At 42.6% G+C, this 27,300-nt stretch overlaps 1 protein-coding gene and 1 long non-coding RNA gene across 4 annotated transcripts in view; both read right to left on the reverse strand.

Moving 5' to 3' along the window:
* Positions 1-27,300, reverse strand: part of vn (membrane-bound neuregulin protein vein) — a 205,030-nt gene that overhangs the window by 15,045 nt on the left and 162,685 nt on the right. For 2 of the 3 annotated variants that reach the window (XM_043416225.1, XM_043416224.1), the window contains exon 5: positions 15,449-15,507. In XM_043416225.1, the coding sequence (XP_043272160.1) occupies positions 15,449-15,507 (59 nt within the window). Of the gene's footprint in view, positions 1-11,603; positions 15,508-27,300 lie in introns of those variants that run through there. The other variant, XM_043416223.1, reaches the window with a different exon arrangement.
* LOC122409028 (uncharacterized) lies at positions 3,462-3,781 on the reverse strand. Its single transcript, XR_006260589.1, has 3 exons — positions 3,734-3,781; positions 3,612-3,638; positions 3,462-3,487 (listed from the first exon to the last, which is right to left on the reverse strand). It is a non-coding gene; the product is annotated as an uncharacterized lncRNA (long non-coding RNA).

The following is a 27,300-nucleotide window of genomic DNA, read 5'->3' on the forward strand; positions in this document are numbered from 1 at the left end:
AAGTAGTAAAACCCGACTAGGCAAGGAAATCTCCCTCTCTCTCTCTCGTCGCACGACGTCGTATAATATCGTTATCTTCGTTCTCTTTCTCTCTTGTCTTCACTCCGTAGTTATGCAGCCTCCTAAGTTATATGTGCGTCACATATACTCGTCACCACGTATAACGAGCTTATATCCGGACATACGTATAGACGGATAATTCGAAGTGGTAGAAATTAGGGCCTATTAACGTCGACGAAAAGAGTGAAGTCTCGTTGGCTTTTTTGGGGATGGATCTTGGATAATTATTTATTTAATTCGCCGCGTTACCACGATATGTCGAAATTGAAGAAACGAGACTTTTTAATTCACCGTTTTAGATGCCATAATTTTGTATCGCTCATTGAATGTTTAATTTCCAATTTAGTATTTGAAATTTTCGCACGTTAGGTTGGTGTCGATAATCTCATTTCGCGTTCGTAATTAGTGCTGCATGGTTTCAACGCCCATGTCCAATATTTGATTGGTCTAAAGGCGCTAGGGGTGGTACGATGTAGCGAAACATTTAGTCATTCATGAAAATGGAATTGCTAGCTTCATTATTACGAAACACTGAATCCACCTGTAACGTAATTTCTTTGACACTTATTACGGCTCTGGTAACGTTTGAGTACCCGCATATGAATTTTAATTGAAATCACGTTTTGCATTTTGAAACGATTGGTTAATTGGTGCTGATTGATCGTAGTCGCGTGTGAGCGAAGCTCGCTGCGATTGTGGATTTATTCCAATCGACCTCTTTATTCTAACTAATTTACAATTGAGTTTGATAATTGAGGTCACTTATTTAATCAGTCGTAGTACTTCATTAAGCTATTCGGCGCTGCTCATTTTTCGTACAATGATTGGTTATTGATTGTAGGCATTTTGGGCAGGGGAGGATGGAACATTTTCGAGGTGATTCTTTAACGAGCTCAAGAATGTTTAATTCATTTTTTTTTATCCATTCGTGTGCTCGGATTATTTCGTTCCATTGAAATTTATTTGAGTAAAAATCGTCCAACCTTGGAATATTTATGAGCGTTCTGACGCAACGTTATTGAAAACAGATTCGAAGTCATTAATGCAGTGTTTACATGCTTTTTTACTCAAATATGTTGATACGAGTTGTGGAACGTACGAGTAGAAAAATAATCTGGTGGCTCACCCTGATAAGCCGGCTTTTATAGCTCTCGAGCTTAAATATGTAAAATGCCTTAGTTATCCCTGAGTAAACTCAAATAACTTTGCTTGTAAAAAAGTTTCCCCTCTAGGCCATCGGTGGAACTTGGAAGGACGAGCTTCGAGCATGAATGCAGAACAAGCGTTGACGTTCTCGCTTTGTTTTCATTGAATTAAAATGATAATTTAATCGCGGACGTGAGCTTCGTTCTCCCTCTCTCGCTCGCTCGCTCTTCACTTTCCCCAGCATTTCCTGAGTGGTCGGCTTTAATACAAATTCCGTTAGTGGACCGTCAAGAACGATAAGTTCAAGCACGTCGGAGAATCTCGTGCCACTTTTCTCTAGTTGCACGCTTTTTCATCGTTTTTTTCACTCTGCTTCCGCTTGCTCAGCTTCAAATGTTGTTTTTTTATGTTTCAATCGCGTTTTTGGGAAGGTCTGTTTTCATATTATTATTATTTTGCAAAATAGCGGGACAATTCAGAGCTCAACGATCCATCATCGATATACGTCTTGAAAAATTACATCATCCGTAAAGTCCGTGTAGACACATTTTTTTCTGCCTCGTAATGAAAGTTCGAGGCATAATTTGAAAATCCGAAAGTTGTTTACCGCAGTTTCGAGCGTACGTATATACAGAAAAGATAACAAAAGACGGCGAGAGCAACCGCGCGAAGAAATAAGTGCGCCGAGGGCAACAGCTCAAGCGAATGGTTTTTTGTACTTATTTATATTTTTATTTCTACTTTTCGTTGGTAGGGTATACGAGAAAGTGTGTGATCGATTCGACGACGCAGAGTCGCCAAGATATATAAGACACGCTTCTTTCTATTTTTCTTGGCTGAAGTTAAACACGTCTGGAGGCTTTCATCTTTGCTTTCTCGCGCGTTCTTCTCCCCTCTTTCTTTTGGCCATACACAGTTGCGTGCCAGCGAGAGCAGAGCTTTCTATACTTTTGTCGCTTCAGGGGATGCAAGTTAAAGGGAGATCGTCGTGGAGGGAAAACTTGTCGGCTCTTGTAGCGCGAAAAGTTATGGGAGTTCGGGGGTGGACTCTGCACTGAGAGAGAGAGAGAGAGAGAGAGAGAGAGCCAAAGATCGAAAAGGGGATGAGTTTCGGAGGGTACACCACACGAGACGCGTTCAAACTTCATCGTTTTATAACATTTTCTCTTTTTACTTTTATGTTTGTGCAAGATCTCTCGCTACGTTTCCAAAGAAGAGCGGCGTTACAGCGGTTCGCCCATGGTGGAAATTCTTGGTTTGTCCACTTGTGACTGCCATTTATTCTCTCCAATTTCGTTGGAATGCTGTTCAAGCTTCGAGTCCCTTCAAACTGATCGAAAATATTTGTGCAAACGCGATAAAACATAGTATGCATTGCTCGTTGCATTTTCCGCATACGAAATACGTCGTAAGTATGCGGAATATATTGTTCCAAAACGGTTTTCGATTTCATATTCCTTGCCCGATATCATGCCTCCTCGCGGTATCTTCCCTCTCTGTTTCTTAGATCAACGAGATATCTTGGAAATCCGGATGAGTTTTGCGGTGTGTATCTTCCAATGCTCAAGGCGGAAGCACCATTTATAAATTACTTCTCAATGAAGCAGTTTGGATAATTTAAAGGAAATCTTTAGCAAAACGATTCGTCTTCTGAGTTGATACAACCTTTTTAATTTTCGCTCCAAGATACTGCTGCGCTTCTATGTGCAATTCGCTTCAATGCTCTTTTTACCTCGACATATCCAACTTATTCGCGTATGGTAAATTGGAGCGAGAACGGTGGTGGGGAATGTGGGGAAAAGCTTTGATGGTAGGTTTTCGAACTCATCGGGATCTTCCCTCCTCCGACGAATTCACCGCTTCAATAAAACTTGTCTCTTTCTTTCCACAAATTCTCTGGCGCTCCGGTGCTCTCTCTCTCTCTCTTGTTATTGCTCTATGTATGTACAATAGAGCCGGGTAAATGACGTGTGCGACGTAAATTTGCGCAGGTGTGTGTGCATGTGGTTGGTACGAGGTAAATCGAGAATGGTCCGGCCCCTCCTCCGCTCACTCGAGCTATCAAACGAATTTCATTACCTTGGCACGGGGACGTGTGAGATTTAATCGGAAAGTTATGCTTTTCAGCCCTCCACGTTATCGCGAATGTCCCGACGATATTTGTTTCCACGTCTGTTCTATAAAGCCGAAAATTTGCTCATGATTTCAGCGGTACTCCGGGCCACTCTATTGTGCGGTTTATTTTAACGAAGATTCTTCCGCGCCACTGCCATATTTCTCACTGAAATAGGTTTTTCCATGTTTTACTTTTTCGTTGCTTCTTACCCGCAACGTGGATATTCCGAGCGATCTGGATATACGGATTGAGAAAAATCTCGTAAAACGTGAACGAAAAAGTAACGAACCTCTCGATTTTTTGGCTGCGAGGCAAACTGCAAGAGTTCGTAATGTTATTCGAATGGCAATAATAGGCAACGCAATGTATGACCTGTTAATCCATTATGTGCATAAATTAGCGAACACGAACCAACAATTTATCTGTTGTCACTGCTTTTGGAGAATGGAAGAGCTCAAGTATCCACCCCTCGCTCGATTGGCATTGAATGTATGTATCTCCACATACAGAGCTAAATGCAGGATATAATAAACGCGTATATAGACATACGAGAATGCGTTTGAGTCGGTGTGTACGTAGCAGCAGATACGCCCGAACAATGGAGCGCGAACGGTGCTCTGTCTTTCCCAGGGATTTCATGGAGCACGAGCCGGCAATTGTTTTTATACAGGTTTTAATCGACAACTCGTGTCGGTCAGGAGATCAGGGGAAAATACGTTTGAAACTCGATTATCAAATCGAGTGGCCAATCAAACCTCTCATATCCGATTTGTTCGACAATAAATACATGTATATGATCGGTGCGAGCTTAGTTTCAGCCACTCGGAAAACTTTTTCAAGTGCATTCACGCACCAGAGCCGAAAAGTGCTCGGGAGTAAATAAATTTGTGTATAAACCTCGACCCGGTACTCTAAACAACCCATATGTAAAGCATAGTTATAAAGTTTACATTAGCAGGAGGGGAGGGGGTAACACGAATTGTTGGGACTGAATGAACGTTTGCTGTCACGTCTGTCAGGGTTGCTGTCAACTCGCCCACTGGACAATCTCCTGTAAAGTGGGCTATATATTCAACGTTGGAAAGTTCTCTTTGTAATTTCGCTGCATTTGATTAATGTCAGCCCTACGTCACACCGATAATTGTGCAATTTGCCTGTCCTCCATCGTTATCCGTGAATTCGGTATAATCCTGACAATACATATTACCTTGGAAATGACGTATTACCGAAAATTTCAATTTGTCGATAAAATTTCAAGTATTAACGTATACAATCTGCGGGTGCGGTAAGTCTAATCGGGATAATCGATTCGGCATACGTTCAAGAGACTTTGGCAAGTTTGTAGATTCGAATTTCATTCGAAAGTTTTTTGCCAAGATCGCTTAAACTCCTCTCGAGGGTGGACTCGCTCCAATTTTTTTTCCTATCTTCCTTCGCCTCCCCCCCCCCCCCCCCCACCCCGCCCCCACCCCGGCCCGGTCCTCTTTCCGCTTTTTCAAGTGTTTCACCTTATTTTTGTCCTTTTTCTTGCAATTGAATTCAGACAAGCCCGCCTCTCGCTTCGAATCTATGGTCTCTCGAGTGCTGGGCACCGCGGACCAAGTGTGTTTGTACTATTACGTGTGTATACGTACGTCCATGTATCAGCGCTTGTTCCTATATATTTGTATCGCTTCCTTCGCATCGTTGGCTACATGTACAAGCGGAGCGCCGTGTATGCCTCTGCTTTTCCAATAAAGAGTTCAAGTTCCTATAGGTAAGGGAAAGCGCCTTCTGAGCGACCAAGTTTTTGCAATCTTTTCCTCGTTTCCCCTGTGCTGTGCGACGAACATACTCGGATATCGCAACTGTGTGCTCCTGGAAAACACACCGATGTGCACGCGAACCTGTCGAACATTTCCTGACAAGGAGGGTCCATACAGTAGACCACTTTACGTCATCTCACTTCGCTCTTATTACATCCTTTCCCCCTTTCTTCTTTCTTTCGTATCTCTTATTTATGTGGATTCAGTACCGAATGGATTTACCACGGCTTATCACAAATTCATTCTCGGCTTTTGTATCTCGTTGTGCAATTCCGACATGAACGAAGGAACGCGAGCCGAGAAACTCGGTCAACAAGGAATCTTGATAAATCATTCAATCAGTCGAGTCCAACATATTTTTCATCGTAGTATTTATATTTTCATACTTTAATTAAAAAGTTAGACCTCGCAGAGCAAAGATATGCTTTTGAAATAATTCTTTCTTCACTCGGAAGGCGTCGAGAAAGAAGGGCGCGCAGGGTAAATAGAAGCGGCGAGAAGCACATACAGATTCTTCCCTCGAGAAATTGATCTTCGGGTCACGGCGCGCTGTCGCCTCCGAGGTTTCCTATCAAGCAAGGGAGAGACGTGGGCTGGACCTCGGCGTTGATGGCGCGTGTCCTCCTTGATTCACGTATACGCTTCGCTATACTGATTTCTCGACTCGACTCTACTCGACTCTGCATGCGCACGTATATCGGAATCCTCGATAGTTGGATCCTCCCTCTCGATTTCCTGGTCATGTTGAACATCCCTATGAATATGCATATATCTATATATTTGTTGTAGATATTGGGAATGTATACGTGCGGTTGTATGGAGGAATTACGTAGGCGCATCAGGAGAAATCATGGCCCGGTCTCCCGAGAGGTTCTCTGGCTCCGGGAGAAACGTGCGTAACGAAATGAATCGAACGGACATTGTTCGATCAGGCAACACCTCCGTGTGTCGATCTAATTTGGCGCTCACAGGCGCGCGCTCTCCGTGACTAAGTGTATTTGTCAATTATATAGTGCATGCTCAAGGAAGAAATGGCGGTGAATGGAAGGAAATTAGTCCGTGAGTGAATCAACGCGAGTAAAGCTATGAATACCGCGTGAGAATGAGACAAAGCAATGGTAATAACGGGGAAGAAGTAACTCGGAATAAACTTTCTCCGTAAATACTTGGCCCACGCGAGTCGCTCGTCCGCGCATATAGTACGCGGCTTCGCAGCTGTTCACAAAAACCCACTAAATTTGTGTGTGAGCAAGTCCCATTACGCCGCGCAAACGATGAAAATGAATAAGTAATGCCGACGCTGCACAGAAAGAATCAACGATTCGATTGGCGAAGAAAATGATGAGATTTTTTAATCTACCGGGGATCGACTCATTAGTTTTCGGGCTTACGTTGCTTTTGGAAAGCGTGTAATGTATCCGTAGATGTTCGCGCGTATACGTATGTAAATGCCCGGTGGATTAATTGACGTCATTCCAAAACGTGAACGTGGCTAATTGGCCACAAGGGTCCCCGTCGACGTTTTAGTTCCCTCACATCCGTACACCCGCCCAGACACAAACGGATCTATCCAGAAATGCGCGCGGCTGTACATGCACACAAGAGCAGCTTGCCATCAGTGCTGCGCTTGCAATCGCTCGATTAGTTGCACCAGCAGTGTGAACCGCGAGGCCCTATTCGAGCGTCAGCGCGATTGTACAGCGACCTCCCTCGTATGACGGGACGAGATTTCTCCCCGTATAACTCCGCTACCTACCCGAAATGTCTAAAGTACACGATGCTATATATACGTCCTGGCTACAAATACGAACGTATGTGCACTTTGACGGAGAAATTTTCATCGGGTACGTGTGTAAGTTTGTTACCAACGTCTCTCCTTCGGCAATCGGATCGCGCTCGTGTAAGCGAGACGTGAAACGCCAATTATTTTCATTCAACGAGTGACGATCCCGCATTTCTGCAGTTAAGCACAATTGTCATCGCTCGTTGAAATTCCAACCGAAAAGACTGTTAACCCTCTTCACTTTGATGCTCTCACCTACCCTGACGAGTCCCGGGTTTATGCCTCGATGTTCAAATATGTTAACTTCGTGTCAAGTCCATCCTTCGATCATCGCCTTCATCAGAGCCTTAATGCGCGCGGTTGCACAAAATATGCGTGAAATTTTTTTCCTCCAGTTCAAATGCCCGTTTTCATAAATTTTCTCCTCACTATTCTCGTCATTTTGATTTATGGTTCGGAAATAATTGTGCAATTTTAACTCGTACCTTCGGAAGGACACTTTTTTTTTGATCCTTCAGCGATGTGACGTTAGTACTAAAATCATAATGAACTCTTCACTGCGATCGTCTATTTATATTTTTATCTGACTGGCATCAGTCTCTAGAATAATAATTTAGCGACTCGAAAATAGTGGCACAATTCAACTCTGATTTGAGTGACAGAGCAGTGAGGAAGATATATTGTGCAATGACATGTTCAAATCTGAAATAGCTTCATTAATCAATGAATATGTTTTAATTGTGACAGGGAATCGTGATGATCGTGAAGGACCGAAGAGGTTAAAATTACAAGCGCACAAACCAGGCGGTGGTTATAAATTCCTGTTCGAATATCGGTATTTTTGGAACATTTACGCCAAAAATCGAAAATACTTGTGTCTCTCGTTACCCTGCTTCTCTCTGTTGCGAAGCGACAGCCTTACCCCCTGGCACGATTTTTGGTTTCACAGAAGTCCTTAATCCTACCAAAATTGTACAAAAACAAAGAAATAATGGAGCCTATCTATCTTGATATACGAGAAGATTGCTTATCGCGGTACGCTTTAGCGAGACTGTGCCCGATCGCGTCACAATGATGCAATAGTGAGCACTGGATGCTCCCATGCCGGACGAAAGTATCCGTTCTTGAGTTTGAGGATCGAAAAAGTCCTAAGTTCTGATATTTAGGAAATTAACAACCTCCTGAATGCCGAACCGTTTCACTATGGATGCACTTGGCTTATCGAAACGTTACTTCAAACGTGAATAATTTTGAATCGATTCTACCGGTGAAAATCTGTGCGAAAGAGTGAAGAAAGGCATATGCGTGGACTCGCATAGCCATCCAAAGCCATCCAAACAAGGGCCATCCTATCGCGATGATTGATCTCTTCCCGATAATTACCGGGGCGATTAATCGACCCTCTCAAATGCGAACGGTATGGCGCGATGGATTAAAAATGGAGGGGAAAAAAGGGAGGGGAAATGATCGAAAAAGCCAGCACTCGCCAATGGAACACGGTTAACCATCAGCTTAACAGGCGGATAATAGATTGGCCGGAATGTCAAAAATCGCATTCGTAATGCTAGACATTTGATTATTCCTTTTCGTATAAACGAAAAAGCTCATCGGTGGAAAGTCGCTTGGTCATCGGGAACAATTCACTCGTTTTTCACGTATCCTCATGCTCGAATTCCCGCTCAAAAATATCCCATGTCAAATGTTTTTTCAGCTCAGAATAAAACACAATGACAAACGCAAATCCGTCATATTTATTATGCCCTCGAATATAACGAGGACACTAAATATTCTGAGCCGCGATATAAACTGGCCCATAAAAATTGTGCACATTGCAGTCTTGAGTTTAAATATAGAAGCTTCATTTAATCTCACAACCGCATTGTCGTATTTGTGTTCCGATGATATGACGAGAAAAAAAACGTGTTTGAAAGTATTCGAACTGTGCAGGTACATCGCTGCCGAAAATTCTGATTGTGGAATCATTCTCACTGCGCTCGCTGCTCTCGTTTGGTCTCCTGGACATCGAGAAACACGATTAGAAGCTATATTATTGGGTAATATACCGAAGGATAGCTATGAAAAAAGCGGACACGTGGGGATTTTAATCTACGTCACTGAGCATAATTGATGCGGTCGAATAATCGCCCTCGTTAATTTCGTTACGAGTTCAACGAATTATACACGCGTATTCTGTGTTGCTGCTTCTGTGATTGTTATTTGTAGAAAACTCATACGGCAAAACGTTGGCACACTTGGTCGTTGGTGCTGGTCGCTCGGGAGAATCATGTAGAAATTTTAGTGTTCTCGTATGCATACGTTTGCAGGAGAGACCGCCGCTGCCGCTCGAGCAGCAACGTTCTCGTTTCGCGATAATTCATTTTTCCCACAAAAATACAGTATCCGTAGGAGAGCGCTTGCGATATTTATCGCCTTCAAGCTTTTATGCGCGCTCTGAACGTGAATACGTAATATTTCGGCTACTTTGTGTTCGTATACATATACATACAGGGCTACGGTCCGTTCCACGTGAAATTGCTGTTTTCACGAGCCCACAATGGGATCTGATATGTTTTTAAAAAATGAAGATTCTCGAACCGCTGATTTGGAATGAAACGTTTTTTTTATCTTTTCGCACAAAACTTAGTGAGCTTTTTTGTGGATTTACCAAAGAGATTGAAGCCTCTTGGAATTTTCGCTGCTTCACAACTTTGGGAAAAGTGTTTAAAACGAGTGTCTGGCATCGAAGGTACGAAATAATTTGAAATTCGAAAGAAAATAAAGTTAGAAAGTGAGCTTGAAAAAGCAAGGGTTTATCCTCGAATGCCCTGTACAGGGAGGGGGTCTGTGCATAGGTGAACCTATGCTCGGTACACGTGCGGAAAGTTCGGGGTAGCGAACTACACGGAGATGACGCTTCGAAGGGATAACCGAGAGTGGATCGTTGGGCAAGAGCTTTCCGAGCTTTTACGGCGAGAATCCGTCGCGTGACTTTGTACATGGACCGCGAATTTCTATACATAAACATGTACGAAGCAGGTTTTAGCGCGGTTCTTTCGCCGCTTGCTATATAGACAGCGCGCGGGCTTTACGATTATAACTTTACGTCCAACATTTATCGTGACTGCGAAGTATCATCGTCCTCGCTAAAACGTATATACTGATCGATTGTAAAATTGCTTAAGCCCATTCGCGCAGGCGTAAAACTCTCGAGTACCGATTTCACCGTGTTCCGAAGGTAAAAGACGAGAGGCTTCTCGCAGTCTTTTTTTCAAACATATATTCGGGAAAGTATAACGAATAAGACTTTCGAGGAAAGAACTTAATGTGTAAATAATCGTGTGAATTACCCAGGAGCGAACAACGTTCATTCGTCGCTGACCGAGTGTCGATTAATTTTTTGGTAGCCTCTCTGAGAACGCTGTGGTACCGAATGTTTCCCTCCGCAGTATCGTATCTCTAATGACTATCGCCGCGTTTCGGTCAAATACACAGCGGGACAGTAAACTGACAAAATCGAACAGCCTCGATGTAGACACGGGGCTAGTACATCGATAAAGTGAATTACGTGATCGGTTTGTCAAACGCTGATTTCGCTCACTTCTGAATTTGCAATATCGCGGGTCTATATTTGCGCGGCTGCATTTGCGAGGCCTTCCACTTCCAATCGACCTCCGTTCCAATCGGTCTGCGGCTTTTTTGTTTCTGCCGTTTGCCAGCAGAATCGTTGAAAGCGCGTATGCCCCGAATTTTTCCAGCGTCACGACAATCCGTTTGCTTTGAAATATCGAAAATTCGCGGAGAAATTTCAAAAAATTAAACGTCGCGAATAGCTCAACCGGATTTCGTGGAAAGCTTTCGTCTTTTCTATTGATAATTTGAACGATGACCAAATGCTGATGAGAAAAGTGTCAGGGTAAGCCAACGCGGAGTGTATCGTGTCCGTGTTTTTCATTATTGATCCTCACTCGATGTAGTTCACGAAAGCGTGAACACACGAAGCGATAATTAGTGATTAAAATTACTCGAAAACATGGAAGCAGAACGAAAATGATAACGCAATCGCGAGGTTGGCTGACCATAATGACTGCAGATTTCAAGGCTTTCGTCGTTCGAACACAGTGATTAGTACATTAATAGAAAATAAACCAATAATTACTCACCTACCTGGTGAGATGTGGTCGTGGGCGCAAGGGAGTGATAACACAAAGAGGGGACGAGACGCGCGTACGACCCTCTATTTTCACCTCTTATCCCCCTTTCGGGGGAGCGTATATGCGCGCATACGACTGTGGAGTAATACCATAGACGAGGAAGTAATTAAATAACGGGCTCGTTAACTAAATGAAGCATGGCTCTCCACCCGCATACGCGGGGGGTCAAAATCGAGCGCGTTTGATTCCTCCAACCAAAAGGAATTGGGATTCGTGCGTTAAATTGAATTATTGGCAGAATATTCCTGCAGCAATTACATCGTTATGGACGATTCTAATGTTGTATCGGCGCGCAACACCGACCTGTGCTCACAAAATCTCAATGGAGGTACGTGTTGACAATTGAAAAGCAAACAAACGAAAAACATACGAAATAACAACATGTGAGGGGAGAAATACAAATAAATGATAAAAAACAAGGATCATTTTCAAGTTGGTTTAATCGTAAATCAATAAAATTATTCAATTAAATAAATAAATTAAATTTTTTATACACATCTATATATTCATATGTATATATGATTATTATATATATATCTATATACATACATAATATATAGAATATAATATAAAACATAAATAGGGTCCCGAGATTGTGGCGTGTGCGCGGAGAACGGAGCGCGTTTATAACGCGCTTAAAATCTGTACTTTTTTTACTATATTTTTTCTTCGTATTATCGAATCACTCGTCTCGCGGGTTTTTCAAAATCCCTACTACTCGCTCTGACGTTTCGCTCGGTGCTTCGTCACTGCGCGAATCTCGGCCCAGATTCTGGCTTGTTGGAAAACTCGCGAGTCGAATCCACACCGCTCGAAGGCCTCGGTATATCCTGCCGCGCGTCTATAAACGCTACGTTGCCTAACACATACCTACAATCCACGGCTGAGCTTGTTCTCCCCTCCTTCATTCCCATGAAGAAAATATTAAGCTCCCTTTTCTAACAAGGAATTTCTTTAGTAATGGGCCATTCGGAGGGATGCTTCACGTCCCTTCTTAAATCAGGGAGGAAAAAAATGTATCGAAAATTCAAAAGGAGCTAGCGGATGCCCTGACGATTAGAATGAAAATGTATTTGCATGTAAATCCGCGATAACGGTGGGCTGATATTTTTCTTTCTTTTTTTTGCACAAAGCGACTGCGGGACTTGGAATAACAAACTTTCCATAGCTCATTCAAAAGTTTCGATACGTTTATTGTTTTTTCTCCTTGTTTTTCCAAATCGATATTCCGTTATTTCCGTTTTTCGAGCGTGAAGTCTCCCTCTCGAATAATGCCTGATTTTTTCGTTTCCACGTTCCTCCGGTTCCGTGATCACCAATGCTCAAAAACGAGCTTTTAACTCGCTCACTCGCTGTGATAAAGGTTTTGCAGGTATAGAAAAATTAAATGTTCATCGCCGCATGCATTTCTATATACACATATCATACGTATATATGTTTTTACGGTCTCTCTCCACCCCCTCCGAACGTGGCTCAGATTGACAAAAATAAAATAAAATTAAAAGGGAAACTCGAAAAATTGACTAGGCGTCCTCGAGTATTCGTCATCAACGGACTCGGAAAATAAAAAAACAAAAAATGTTCCGTGTGTTCGCGTTTCTCGTTAATCATTCACACCGAGAAAAAAAAAAAAAACAATTCACAATATTCAATTTCCTTTCTCTTTCGGTTTTCCCCGCTAAAACCATTGAGATTTTTCTCGTTTGCGCAGTGCGCTTAGAAACACGAGCCTGGTGCTCTTTTCGTTCCATCAAGTTTTGTGTACAAACTTGACAAATGGACAATTTTTTAAACCGTCACTTTGTTCGTACGCAAAGAACTCTTGCTCGCTTCATAAAAAATAGTGCGCGTGCATTTCTATCGATTATCGATCAGTTTATTCATTGTCTTTCTTTCAGGCCTCGGAGCCTCATTTTTTGTCTCTCGGATCTTCATTTATTTTTCCTCGCTTCTGTGTTTTTTTCCACATTTTTTTTTTTACAATGAATGCGTTTTCTTTTACTTGTTTGTAGTTTTTCGATTTGCTGTGAATTTTACACGAAAATGAATGAATTATTTTGAATACCGTGCGGAGAGCGAATATTGTCGAATGTATTTAACAGAAAAAAGCTCGTCCCGCGAGGAATGAACGAAAACTCTAGACGATTATTTGTGCGAATTCGTTGCACAGTTTGACGCGTTTCAAAAATTAGTTTGAAAATGGACTCGAAAGGTATTAGAATTTGGAGGAATGAGAGGCGGTTAATTTGTCGTCGGCAATTCTCGCGGGTTTTTTATACTTGAGCGTAGAAATTCAGTCGGCGTAGCGTCAATTAAGTATCGTTTTATTCGATTTTATTTTTAATTATTTTCGTTTGGTCTCGTATCGGTTAGAAATACTGTGAGACGAGAGTAAAAATATTTTGGCAACGTCGGCGGGTATCTGAAAATTCTTTTTCTCGTAAAGCACCGAGATTAACGAGGAACCGAAGAGGCACAAGCTCGGGGGATACGCCCGATTTTTCCGTCGTCGTTCGTAGTCGTTGTCGTCGTCGGACGAAACTATTTCAGCACAAACGTCGTCGTAGTATTAGCACACGAGAGTCTTTTTTCTCGTTCTCGCTCCCTCTGTCTACCTCCTTCTTTTTCTATCATTCTATTTCTCTGTCTCCTTCGCGTTCCCTCGTTCTCCAGCTCTTTTGCCACCGCCGCTGCTCTCTGTGCTTTTTTCCACGTTTCTTCTTCGTTTTCTCGTCTTCCATCAATCTCTTTGGCGCGCTTTGGCGAACGGCGGGGAGAGACGCGCCTTCGTGAAACTGAATTTGAAACAAACTCTCTCTCTCTCTCTCTCTCTCTCTTTCGCTCTCGGACAAGTACTCACACGAATACGCACATGCATACATTCACAGAGACAACACACACGAAGAGACTAACGCAATTTGCAGAGAAAGAGTGACACGTGCGCGCGTTGTCTCTCGCCTTATTCTCGTCGTTTTTCCTCCCCCGCCGTAATGTATCTCGATCGTCTCCGTTTATATATTCACCATGACCCCGGGACTCTTTGGTATAAATGTTTCCCTACGGAAGAGAACGACGGCGACGGCTGCGGCGATTGACACAACAGTACCTCTTTTTTTTTCACATAAGAGTATATATTTATCGCACACTTCGCGATGTAGAAAAACAACTTGGAAATTTCTATTAAAACATGGCGATACGCTAATGCCATTTTAACAAGGAACGATATTTTAATATATACACATGTAAAACTAAAATTTATGCTTGACTCGTTCTCCAATTGTCTCGCAATCGCGACCGCCGTCCTACTTTCCTTCCCTTTTTTCACCCCCCTCTTCTCCCTTTGCCCGCCCTCGCCAGGCATTTTTATACTACAATAAACTCACGCTCGCTCAAAATCGTTTTCAACGCTATACGCTACGGGCAAATGAGCCATGGCATAGACGCTTCCAAACAACCGGTATCAACTATATATCAATATACAATGCGTTTGCAGAAGATCGCAAACGTCGGTGACTATCAGTCACTTTATTTGGGGAAGAAATGATATCGACTGTAAAAAAAGAGAAAAAAAAAAAAGTAAAATAAAATGAATTGGTGAAATTGATGATCGATCATTTTGTCCCGACACCCGCGTTATATTTGTAACGTTGAATCAGACGACGCTGCCGCCCTATCGTGCAGCCGTCACTCTCTAATGCCCTACAAAACTCCGTCATGTTTGACGTTGACTCGGTTTTCTATTTTAGTTTTATCTTTTTTGGTAGTACACAGGTATACTTATATACACATTCGTACATGCGCGTATGTACGAAGTTAACGTCAATTTTCGTAACGTTTTTTACTTCTCTCTAATATACTTGCGAATTAACGCGACGTTGATGCATTTCCTATGATATACTCGTCGACATCTATTCTCGTCTGGAGTTCATTGGTTCTTCGGTGTTTTTTTTGTTCCTCTACAACGCCATAGATAATGCCCGTAATCGCTCGCGCTCCGAAACCCCTCACTTCGTTCGCCACGATACCGAATTTCATTATTCGTATCGCGATATCACCGGATCCAGAGCTTTTTTAAACTCTCTCCCGGTGCTCCTAGCTTCGCGAGACCGAATGCCTACGCGCGGTTTCTCATTTCCTATAATTCTTCGCAAATATGCACGCGAAAATCGGAAAGGTTGAATTGGCAAAACCGCGATTGAAATAACGTGGGAACGCCACAAGTACATAGTCGATACTTATTGGGTCCCTTTTTACTATCGCTAGCAGTAGTACGAGGTTGAGAGTCCAAGTTTGCACGAAAATGGTGCCCTATGACGATTGTACACACTTCCGGTGCTGATCACGTCCTTCGTCTCACAGCGCAAACCCGTGAAACCTTCGGCGCATCTGTAACACAAGATTGAATAAACATCGATTAGCGAGTTAGATTAAAAAACGAATCACATCGCTAAAGAATCTGTACGAAGGATCATTCTATGTGCGAAACATAGGCGAGATTAATCCTTAAGGTATTCCTTTCGTACGACAGCGTATTTTTTGGTGCCGCAAATTGCGGGGCACTCGAAATTTCGACTCATTCCTAACCTCTGAGAAGTCGCGATTATTTAGGAAAAGCTTCTGCTTCTGCCATTTTTCCAACTTCTTTCGTTGATATCTCTTTCACGTGTTTGGTAATTCTTTATTTTTGTCGTCGCTACGGATTCCTTACATTTTCTTCTATCTGTGTTTGTATCAGGAATTCAGAATTATTTAGGATATGAATTATTATCGAATAGAAATGTGGTGATGATGGAACTTCCACAAGCTCCCGTATAAATTTTACGATTTTTCAGGTTTTAATTCTTTATTAAATGTTCGATAACCTGACCTGAGATTTCGCCGATCCATTCCCATGCACTTTCACTTTACTGTAATTTAAAATCAGCTGTTTACAGAATTTTCGGGTTCGTGCGACCTTAATTATAAACGTCATTCGACGTGTCGTTGTATATTTAATTGCTTACGTTTGCTAGTTACTATTAAAGCTGTCAGATTTGATCTTGAAAATGCGTTACGTTACGCTTGAAAAGGGAACTGAATCCGAGTGATTATGAAAACGGAATATGTCGTCGATGAAGTTTCGTATATTTTAATGGTAAATCTTGAGATACTTTTTGTTTCGGGAGTCGATAAGAATGGATTAAATAAAAATCGCTCATAATTGCGACGACACGTCCGGCTTTCGTGACGAAAGAACAATGCTTATCGTTGTCGTTTGATCAAGGTAAAGGAAGTCTGCGATAAAATGGACGGATGATTAGGAGCTAGAATGAATGGCGATCCGCAATACGGTGGGACTATTAGAAAACCAGGGGACATCGCGAGGAGCGACGTGCGAAGAAGGCGCGAGGAGGGAGGAAACGGACGCAAGTGATTTCTTCAACGGTTGCATAGCTCTTTTATCGCTTTTAGATTTGCGCGGTACAACTCGTTGCGATCGTTAACTCCGTATTGAAGATGTGGGGATTCACCGATTGGTCGAATAACACTCAATTAGTTTGAGTTGTAAAACGAGACTTGGTCAGTAATTGCTGGCTCTTATCTCTCTCTCCTCGCTTTTTCCTCCATTTCGGTTTATCACAGTATTGAGCAGTAGAATAGCAACGAGCTCGAGGCTTGCGAATGCTGGGCATTCGCGCGGGGGCGATGATGGGTCAATTGAATTCGAGATAGCCGCGTCTTGGGAGGAAGACTGTGTGCTCAGGAGAAAAAGTAAGCGACACAAAGCGAGAGAGAAAAGAGCAAGGGAGAGAGAGAGAGAGAGCAGGCTACGAGCATGATATCTCGGCATATTGTATATACTCGAGGGAGAATGAGAGGGAAAAGGCCAGAAGCAAAAGCAGCTCAGAGAGGAGAACACGGTCTAGACGTTTCTCTGGAAAATAATTTCGGGTCTTTCTATTAATAAACTAAACGAAATGAGGAGAGCCTCTGCGTTAGTCTCGCGGGAAAGCTTCCTCGTAGAAACGGAGGCTTGCTTACGGTATACGACTCGCCCGTTATACACTTTTCTGTACGGATATATACATGTGCACTGGATTATCCACGGGTCAAGGTACAATATCTATTGGGCGCCGTATATATTTCGCTCCCGATCACGTTTACCTTCAATTTTCTCCGCTCTTATCCAAGTTCTCGCCAAATTGCCAACAAATATATAACACTCGCACGCACACTCACACCAGAGGCGAACGAATCGTGTATACGTTTCAGCGAGGCAGCCAAGAACAACAAAAGAGATAGACGGAAAACATAGTTCTTATACTAAATTGAAAGCTGAAAATTGATCAAGTTTCGCATGTGCGGATTACGACAGGAATACCGCGATTCTTTTTCCTACCGGTCCGCTTGAAAATTTTTACGGACACAAGACGCCTGTATCGAGGATTGAGAAACCAATAAAATATTGACAAATCTATAGGGCGCTGTGAAAAATGGAGCTTTAACGGACACGGGCTTTTCCTCTCTCGCGGGTAGCAACATTTTTTTTACGACCGCAAACTCTATTTACGCCCGGTCTTGGGTGACAAGGTACATCATATTGTCGCTTTTTGTTTTGATATCATTTTTTTCCCTTTTCCCATAACACACGTGCCTGCATCTCGTTATACGCGATGCCATAATCCTTTTTGTCGTGCAGAAGTGGATCACGAGCTTGCGATCGGCACGTAAAATCGTGTAGACTTACGTCGAAAAAGCTCCACAGACACGAACGTTCAATATTATTTCAGTGACGCGAAACGCTTTTATACATAATCCACACGGAGATACATAAAAAGCCTGCTGTAGCTTGTTCCATGTCGAATATGTATAATTTTATAGAGTTATACATTTTGCTTCGCTTGTATGCTGGTCACTGGACAAAGAACGATAATTAGCGTGAGTCGTTAATTTAATGACATCGATGCCGTGTAAACGCGAATAAACGGCGAATGAACGAGGCTCGGAGAAAGAGCGAGACAAATAGACAGATCGTTTATTAATACACTAGAACTTTACATTCCTCTGGCACATACAATCTCTAATATAAATTTAATAAAACTCCGCGCGCACAAACGAGCTCTGGAAACGTAGAATTCAACGAGATAAAAAAATGGGAAAGACACAAACTTTAAAAGATTTTCAATACTTCGCTGCGGGAGTCTGCACTATTTCATCCTTATACTCCCAAACTGCGCCATGGTTATTTCACATATTTTTGAAAACGCAGCTACGCAGCGGTCGATCCGATTATTGACGGGACCACCGCGGTCTGTAAATACGCGAAGCACTTTGAAAAAATGATATTTTCTGCACTCTTCGTCGTAAAACGACAAAGAATACTGCTGCTCAATACGAGAAACGGGTAAACTTCTCGCGGCTGATGGTTTTTCTCGAAATATTCGCTAGAAGGAGATGCTCCAATCGTTGAAGTGCATAGAATCGCAGCGTAACAGTTCTAATAAAGATGCATTTAGTTGCAAATTTTTTTTTTGCGAAAGAAGATATTTCGGAGTCGATTTGACGAGTTAGTCCATCTTTTCGCTATTACGCTGAGGTATTTTCCAGATGGGAGTATAGTAATATAGTGAACATAGCTCAAGGCAAAAGGAAAAAGTCTTTCCAGTCGTTGCTTCAAAACGAGTTGAACGTCATAACGAAGAAATTCCAGTTCCTTGCACCCTCTCGATTCATCGTTCTTTCATAACACCTGCTTTCGATCTGCTCTCTTTCTCTTTCTTCATTCCACCCCCGTGTTCTCACGCTTTATCACCCCTTCTATACAGTTCACTTTGGCCTGCTTGCACTCTCAGCATGCCACAATAATATTCAGCAGCTGAGCAGAGAGACGCTTGCGAAAGAAACTTTCGCGTAGCTAACTTAATTTAATAACGCTCGCGAGCGTCGTGAAACGCAATTTCAAAGATAACACTTAGCAGGGCGGAAGCGAGAGCTTTCCATGTCAGAGCTCTTTGTGCCGTTGCTCCGGTTTCGCCTCTTTTTACTACGACACTAAGGCTAGATTCACGGAATAGCGAGCTCCGTCATACTTCTTTCCGTCTCTTTCTTTCGTCCCCTTTGCTCGCTCGCGAGCGCACTGTGGACAAGAGTAATCTAAAAAACGTATGTTAAGTCACCCGCATTTTAGCCGGCAAAGCTTGCACCGAATTGAAAATTACCCTGAAAAAAGAGGACGCAAGGCACACTCTCTTGGAAAAATTTTGTAGAATTAATGAGTACGTAGTTTGAAATTCTGTCGCAGCGCATTTGAAAAATAATAAGCACAATAGATTGCACGATTTTGAAAAACCTCTCCGAACCCTTTCGCTTTAATGACTTTTCTTTATTTTTCAATTCACCCACTTCTGACATCACTCCAGCCAGTACACAGTTAATCAACATTCAACTATGACAGGCTCTTCTCTTTCTTTATATTCTCCCCTATCTTCGCAAAAGAATCCTTTAACCCCCTTTCTCTATTAGGAAACGAAAAAACAAAGAGCACACACATAAAATGCAGAAAAAAAAGAACGAGAAAATAAATTGAGATGGCACGAGTTGTATATAGATATGTAGTCATTTGTCCGACTGAGTGACATTTTAGGTTCTAAGCGGTAAAAGAAACGAGGGTTGGACAGTGAGCCTAAGTAAGTGAAGGTAACTTGGCGTGTATCGTCGGACCCTTCGTGTATTTCCCATCGGTTTTTCTCAGCTTGTACCACTTTCTTAGCTGACTCTTCCTCTCTCCTTTTCATTCGCTGGTCTTCTCTGCTTCCTTCCCTTCCATCATCATCATGCATCATCCCCCGTTTCACCTTGTCCTTTCTCCTGTACTATCCATTATCCGGACTAGAGGGAATCCGCGCATATATATTCAACGGTAACTAGAGGATTTACCTTGGCAGGGTCGGACTTGAGGAAAGCTGCTTGGGACACGCGTGTCCGCAGCCAACACAAGCGTCGCGCGTTGAGCTCGTGCGTTGCCTACTTCTTGTCTGGAATACAAAGACTTTGCTCTCGTCAACAAGAACTTTGCTGCATGGGCGTTGAAAGCGCAGCGAGAATTTCAGTCTTCCGTCGCAGTTCAAGCACCAAACTTATATACAGTTGACCGTATTATGGTTGTAAGCGGTTTGACTGAATTTATGGCGAGGTTCGTTCAACCAAGAAATTTCGCTTGTTGGCATCTCAGCATGCTACAAAACTAACGAATTCCCTCTGCCGACTATTCTCCGACGAAATATCGTACGAAGATTTCCAAAGGAATTTAATTGTCATTGGTTTTCTTTTTATTTGCCGGTACTCGAGATTTATAATTATTCATAATTGAGCAAATGTTAAGAACACTGAAGACTTTTCTGTACATATCGTTTGACCAAAGCAAAAAAGCAGAAATAACACTGGGCCAGCAGTTAGGAATAATGCAACAATGCTGCGGCGACACCACATCAAGGAAAGGGATCGAGTTTCTGTTCCTACGCCTGGAAAATCTGCCTTGTTCCGGCGAGCTTGCACCAGATGGCTGGACAACTAGACCGTCTCCGGAAAATTGGAACAAAATGCCACTCCACCTTTCTCCCCCCGTTTGACATCAGGAATATACTATTTTCATTTTTCTCTCATCTTTCTTCCTTGAGAAATGAATGTTAATGTTATGTGATATACCAGCTTTAAATAATGCTCGACCATAAATTCAGAACGAGAATAACGTCCACGGTGCAAAAGCTTTTTATGTTCGCATCTTAAAACCATGTGAATTTGATGAAATTTATGAAATATCATTAAATTGAAATATTTCTATGCTTCAAAGAAACTAGGAGTCCATGAAACTTGAAAAAACTACGTTCCATGCCGGACGATTGACGAGCGAGCTGGTCCATGGCCAAGCGGTCACCGATCCAAGTATCGGCCTTCCCCGAAGCTGTGAATCTCGGGAAATCGGTTCATGAGATACCACTCAAAAGAGGGATTAACGTCTGGGATTTTCGAGAAAATTCTAAAGTTAAAATAATAATTTAAAAATCAGGCGCACCTGATTATTCGCATTACGAGTATATTTCTGGTAAGAAATATTTCAAATGTTCCGACAATTTATTCTTCGGAAGTTTTCATTGTATGTAATTATCGGAAATCCTAAGGAAATTCACTGGCGTAGTGAAACGACGGAGAGAGAAGCCGCGAAGAGGAAGACAAAAAATCTCATCATTTCTTTATTCTTTCTCCACGGAACATTCGAAGCAGTTTTTATAAATTTCTTTTTTCTTTAATTTATTTTACGGAGAGAGAAAGGAGTTAGGAAAGAGTTATAAAGGCGAGAGAAATTCTGGAATTCATTATCTCTCGAAGCCGATCTTTCGGTATACGGGAATGTCGAGGATTTTTTCTTGTTATATTTTCACGACGACCAGCGCCAGCCCCGCGATGATAACGTTCTTTATATCGATATTTTCATCGAAGAATTGGTGGCCTAGCTGCTGGAAGATATGGAGGATGAAAGTTGAGTCGCCGGGACAGAGCGAGAGGGAGAGATGGGCGGAGGCAAGGGCAGAAAGATATTGCAAAATCTACAGAGCTGTGAATATCTGTCGGTCCGATGAAAAAAGTGTGCGGGCCGGGATGTTGGTAGAGAGAAATACGCCGGCGGGTAAATAGCGAAAGAGGGAAGAAAACGGGTGGCAGCTAAGGCGAGTAAAGCTTTCTCGCCGGATATACCGAAGAGTGGTGGTCGGTACGTGCTCTCGAGAGTCAAGGAGACGAGAAGGAAATAAAGTAAATCCTTGTGTACATAGTGAGAAAGAGAAAAGAAAATATAACGTTAGAACGAATTTTCCAGATGCTGTATACGCGATTCATGATAAATGTCTATAGATTAAATTCAATATTAATCCATATCGTTTTACGAATGTAATAAAACTTAAAATTTCATATTGTCTGGAGAAAGTTGTAAATATACACTTACCAAAAGAAGCAAAGTGCAATCCTTGTTGAAATCGAATTGATCCAAGAGTTAAAAACTTTTTCGTAAACTCTCCGGAGCTTGTGAAGTATCGCGAGGAAAAAATTGTGGGGTTTTATTGGTCGGATGAAATTGTAATTAAAAGTTATTGAACCGCGGGGGAAAGAAGAAACGGCGTGTTTTTCGTCCAACGAAATGAGCTTCGATCGGAATAAATTGTATCATTTGTTGTGTACGCCGCGGTTCCATGTGTCAGCGCGGGGGCGCGCGCGAACATCGGGAATTTTCATTCCCGATGTCTCGAGACGAAAAGGATCGGTGTCTCGAGTTTTTTTGACTTCTGCTCGAGCCATAAGACGCGAGTGATCCGATCGAGCCGTCGCTACTTCTTTTTATATTGACCGAATCCGAAGCTTTCTCAATTACACGGGCTGCAATTAATTGCAGTAAATGTCGGAGAGGAGCTCCGGCGGTGAGAGGTCTGAACGAGCGCACGAACTGCTGTATAACTATTTATCTTTATATATAGTTATATAGAGAGACAGAGCAGAGCGGTAAAACTAGCGAACAGGAAATGAGAAGCTACGCCAAAAAGCACTCAGATTCGATTGGTCCAGAGCTAATCCCCGCCGCACGAGAGCAAGGGTGAAAGCGATATAACCTGTTCGTGGAAACCCCAAAAGCGTGGAGCAAAGCTTCGAGCTGCTAGCACGCCTAAATATATATATATTTCCATAGATCGACGGATAGGTTTTACGTGTATCTGTATATACGCGTGCAGAATATATCGCGTAGTGTAACATTTTATCCATAGAGGCGCAGCATGGTTGGCTGAATTTCCAGCGCTCCGGGGCTTTCGAAGAACTTTTCACTTTTTCATAAATTTGGGTCTTCAGTTTCTTTTAACTGCTGCTCCTCGTCCTCGCTCACATGTAGTATTCGCCAAATCGATGGAATAATAAAACACATCTCTTTCTCTCTGTCGTGCAGCAGCCTCTTTTGTCCGTGAATCGGGCCTTCTAAAGCGGTTTGATGAAGTTTACTATTGAATTGTAAAAGCTTTGCTGGATCAATGCTGTACAGAGGTTATTATAAAGCGTGCGCGAGGGATATTCGGTTAGCCCGCGATCAGATTGTTATGCTTGCATGATTGTTAATATAATCGGGAACGTGGATGAAGAAAGATGCGGATATCTATCCGCAGCGGCTCGGTGCAGCGATCGTTAGAGCTGCAAATGTAAACACACAAAGACACCCGCGCACACAATCCACTCAACGGGGTTAATTATACACGCGTATCTGTGTGTTGTATAGCATCGAATACGGGAGGATTCATTTGCATAAACAAGAGGCGTGGCTTCCCTCGCGCCAAGAGATAGAAGAAGAAGGAAAAATAAAATCTCGGCGAAGGAGTACTACCCTGATAGCTCGCGTATGCCTATCCATGGCAGACTCGCCCGAGAGCTTTTTCTCGCTCTCGCGAGTTCCGTCATCCCTGCCCACTCCTGCCCCCTAAGAGACGTTTATATTCAGAGTCCGTGAAGATTTCTACGATTAACTTTTATCGGGAAATCTCGAAAGCTCGTTATTACACGGAACCTCTTTTCTCCGCGTGTACGCCGCCGCTTCCTCACGTACGTTTCACATCGAACAGGTCTATTTCCTTGCTAAGCCTTGCTGCGGTTTTACCCTGAGATTAAACTGACTGAGAGACGCGAGCTAGTCGAGGAGCTTTCTCGTTAGTTTTATATGCAGCTGTGGAGTTGCCTCGTTGGAAATATAGCGTGACGCTTCAACCCCCTCCCTTCGTCTCGTCGTCTGCGTGCGAGCCTCTTTATTTCTTCGTTTCGTTATAATCTACCTGCTGGCTGTATCTATTAGTTTTGGTAGCAGATTGGGGGTGAGAAAAGTAAAGTACACTGCTGAGGACTGACTTAGTCGCTGCTGAAAGACAAATAGACTTGCGATTCGCTGGCTTCCCACGTCCATATATATTTCTTCGAGAACGTGAAAAGCTCCGTATTTCCGAAATCAAGAAAGCTTCCCTCGGTTTTGAGACTCGTCGGAGGAGAAGTTGGCTTATTGACTTTCGCGATAAATCTCGTGTGATGAGGGAACGAAAAAGTGGCTCTTTTCGCTCCATCATTTTTGGACCTTTGACGATCCGGTACAATTGTCCGGTAATTTGAATATACCCGCTTATTTACCGATTGGTACACAGATCACCCATTTCGTATGCAAAACCAATGTGCTTCGTATTATTGCCGATGAGTACACCAAAAATTGAGGCTATTTTTTCCTCGACCTTATGGAAATTTTCACATGCGCTCGTTCATATCGTACAAATACGTGCATGCACCCGCATAAAAAGCTGGAACAATAATATGGAGATTCTCGTCGAACTCGTAATGTAAAATCAATCACGTTTTCAAGTTACATTATGTCATTATTCATCTATAGAAATTAGCTTAACATAATATCCGCGGGAGAGTGAGCAGAGGGAACCGAAAGATACGCTTTCGCGTGTGGGGAGAAGATTATTCAGAGCGCATATTACACACGTTCCGTTGACAATAATTACTTCAATTCGTATAACGAGCGAACACCAAGTGAACGTGAATGGAAATATTTCCGGTTAAATTTGTTGACTCGTGTGCATATGTTTCGACAAATGTTATACGCCCGATATACTCTGTCAATATGATTTTTGTTCGCCGACTGTTTCTGCAAGCTCAAATCACAATATGCCTCAATATGTTTCAACGTAGGAATAGAAATGAAGTTTAACTTTTCAATATTCTGAAGCTGTGATGCATTATTTGAAATCGTTGACCGACCGGTACACGGAGAAAACGAGGCTGAAAATTCTAAGGGAAAGTATTAGGAATATATATAATCTCATATATACGTACTGCAGCATTAATTCGACGAGCAATAATAACAATTGTTCTATTCACCATATAGTAAAAAGACCAATGCCCATACCTTTTAATCAAAAGACTCAAGACTGGTTTTCTCTATAAGCATAGCCAAAAATGTTTTCAGTCACTTCAAATGTTTGTGTTGTAAAGTATGCTCTCTGGCAAGCCTGAAAAAAAACTATACGTATGGTAAAATGTCACACGTATTCGGTGTAGTATTTATCATAGAATTTACTATGCTGACAGTAAAAATGTGTGATTTACGATACATCTGTACCTGTCAATAAGTCTGAGATGCGATGAATAACAATGAAAAACAAAGCGAAACATAGTTTTTGCTAACCTGCAGAATTGAAAAAATATTATGCTGTTTGTAATCGGTGGCTGAATACTTTGAAAATTTTGTAAAAATAATATATTCCTCACTATACAAAACGCGAATCCGTTTTCTCCGTGTGTGATATTTTTTGAACGATTCGACTGCAGCGAGCTAAAAAAAAGTGGATCATGAAAAACGACGAGAATCGAACATAATTCAGTGATCGATACTAAAATAGTGAACGACAGAAAATTAGTCGGATTGGCGTTCGTCGCTCGAATTTCGAGAAAGCACCTCATACACAGTTGCTGAAAACTTAAACATTCGTGACACGCGCATACCGCCAATAATGGACGATGCTCTTCCCCTTCGTCGCGGCCTTCAGTCCATACATCGTGATTCTATTAAAATTCAATTTTAATACGCCTGATAACAATCAACAATAAAGTATGATAATTTGCATCATTACGGTTCGTGACACGTATACGTACGTTTTATTACCGAATGGAGTATGGCAGAGCGTGCGAGGCCACACACATGCACACGTGAGCACGGATTTTCTTTTGTTTCGTGTATTTGTTTTTTTACTTCAACCGATCGGTTCGAGTCAACAGAGGGTATAAATGCGAACGTGTGCCGCTACAGTAGGTTAAAATAGAGGGGACCGGGGGTGCGAGGGCCATCAGAAAAAAGCAGGTCCGTGGAACAGGAAGTCGCGAGTGTTTGGTACGAGAGGGTTATTGAGAAGGGCGCGCGTGGGAGAGAAAAATCTGCGGGAAAATTTCACGAAACGAGTTTATGTGACTCGATTGCGAATTTGTGGTGAAATGTGGCGCACAAAAGTGTGCTGCGCACGTGCGTGTGTGTTCGAAATGCTCACAGGCGATGCGGGCGTGTTGGCAAGTATGTGAGTAAGGAAAGAGGGCTAGAGAGAAGGGGAGGGAGTAGGGGTTGGGGGATGTTGCCTACGCTGTAACTGGTGGGTGTCTCACAGCTTTTCCGCCGATGAACGAAAGAGGAAAACTTTGGTGAGCTCCCTTCGTACCGAGTAAAAGCATTCGTAGGGTGACGAAGAGTTCCCACGTATTTTCTCTCTCCCTCTCCAGCGCACATTATTGCATCCCCCGTACACATGGACATAAAGTAACCTCGAAAGTACCAGCGCCAGGTGCTTTCGCCACAAACTAACCAAAAAACTCGAGCAACATTTCATACGCTTGGATGAGCCGTGGGCCCTTCTATTATGTATTGGACAACATTCGTTAAGTATATACACACGTGCCTATGTATCAGCAGTGAATTTACGTGTGTGTGTGTGTGTGTGTGTGTTTTGCTTGCACATCTCTCTTTTAATTAAAATAGCTTCGAAAGCTTTTCTCCTTCTCGCTCCTTCTCTCATTGTCTGTGCTTAGTTTTCCGGTAGAGACAATACTTTCGTAAAAAATAAAGAGAGCGTACCGCACGGCGATGAAACAGAAAGCGAGCCAAAGCTGGAAGTAGGCCAACTGCGATCCTGAGAAGCCTCTTCATCTATATAAATACGTTTGTATGGACAGATTCTCGTATCTGCATGGCCCCGGCTCCGTGAGGGGACCATACCTCGACGACTCAATTGTCTCCTCGGTATGTGCTTCACCGCGTCATTTATACGTGTATCCGCGATGAACAATTCATCCAGCTCTGATATAGACACAGCGATTAAGACGAATGTGTCCACTTTGGAGCTCAAACTTTCTCCGAGGCTTGATCTCATGCGCTGTCTCGATATTACTAACTTCAACTGAGAGGCTACGAATCTGATTTTCATATTATACGTCATATTAACACATGCAGTCCGTATGTAATTATAGACACGCGTGGGAAAACGAAAACTCGTGCTCGTATTCGAAATAATTTCCATTGAGGAGTAAACCGCAGGAATTTTCGCACGATGAGTCGCCCACGGCATTATCCAGCAGCCGCTG

This window comes from Venturia canescens, chromosome 4, assembly GCF_019457755.1.
Source record: "Venturia canescens isolate UGA chromosome 4, ASM1945775v1, whole genome shotgun sequence".
In the NCBI taxonomy this organism is placed as follows: Eukaryota; Metazoa; Arthropoda; class Insecta; order Hymenoptera; family Ichneumonidae; genus Venturia; species Venturia canescens.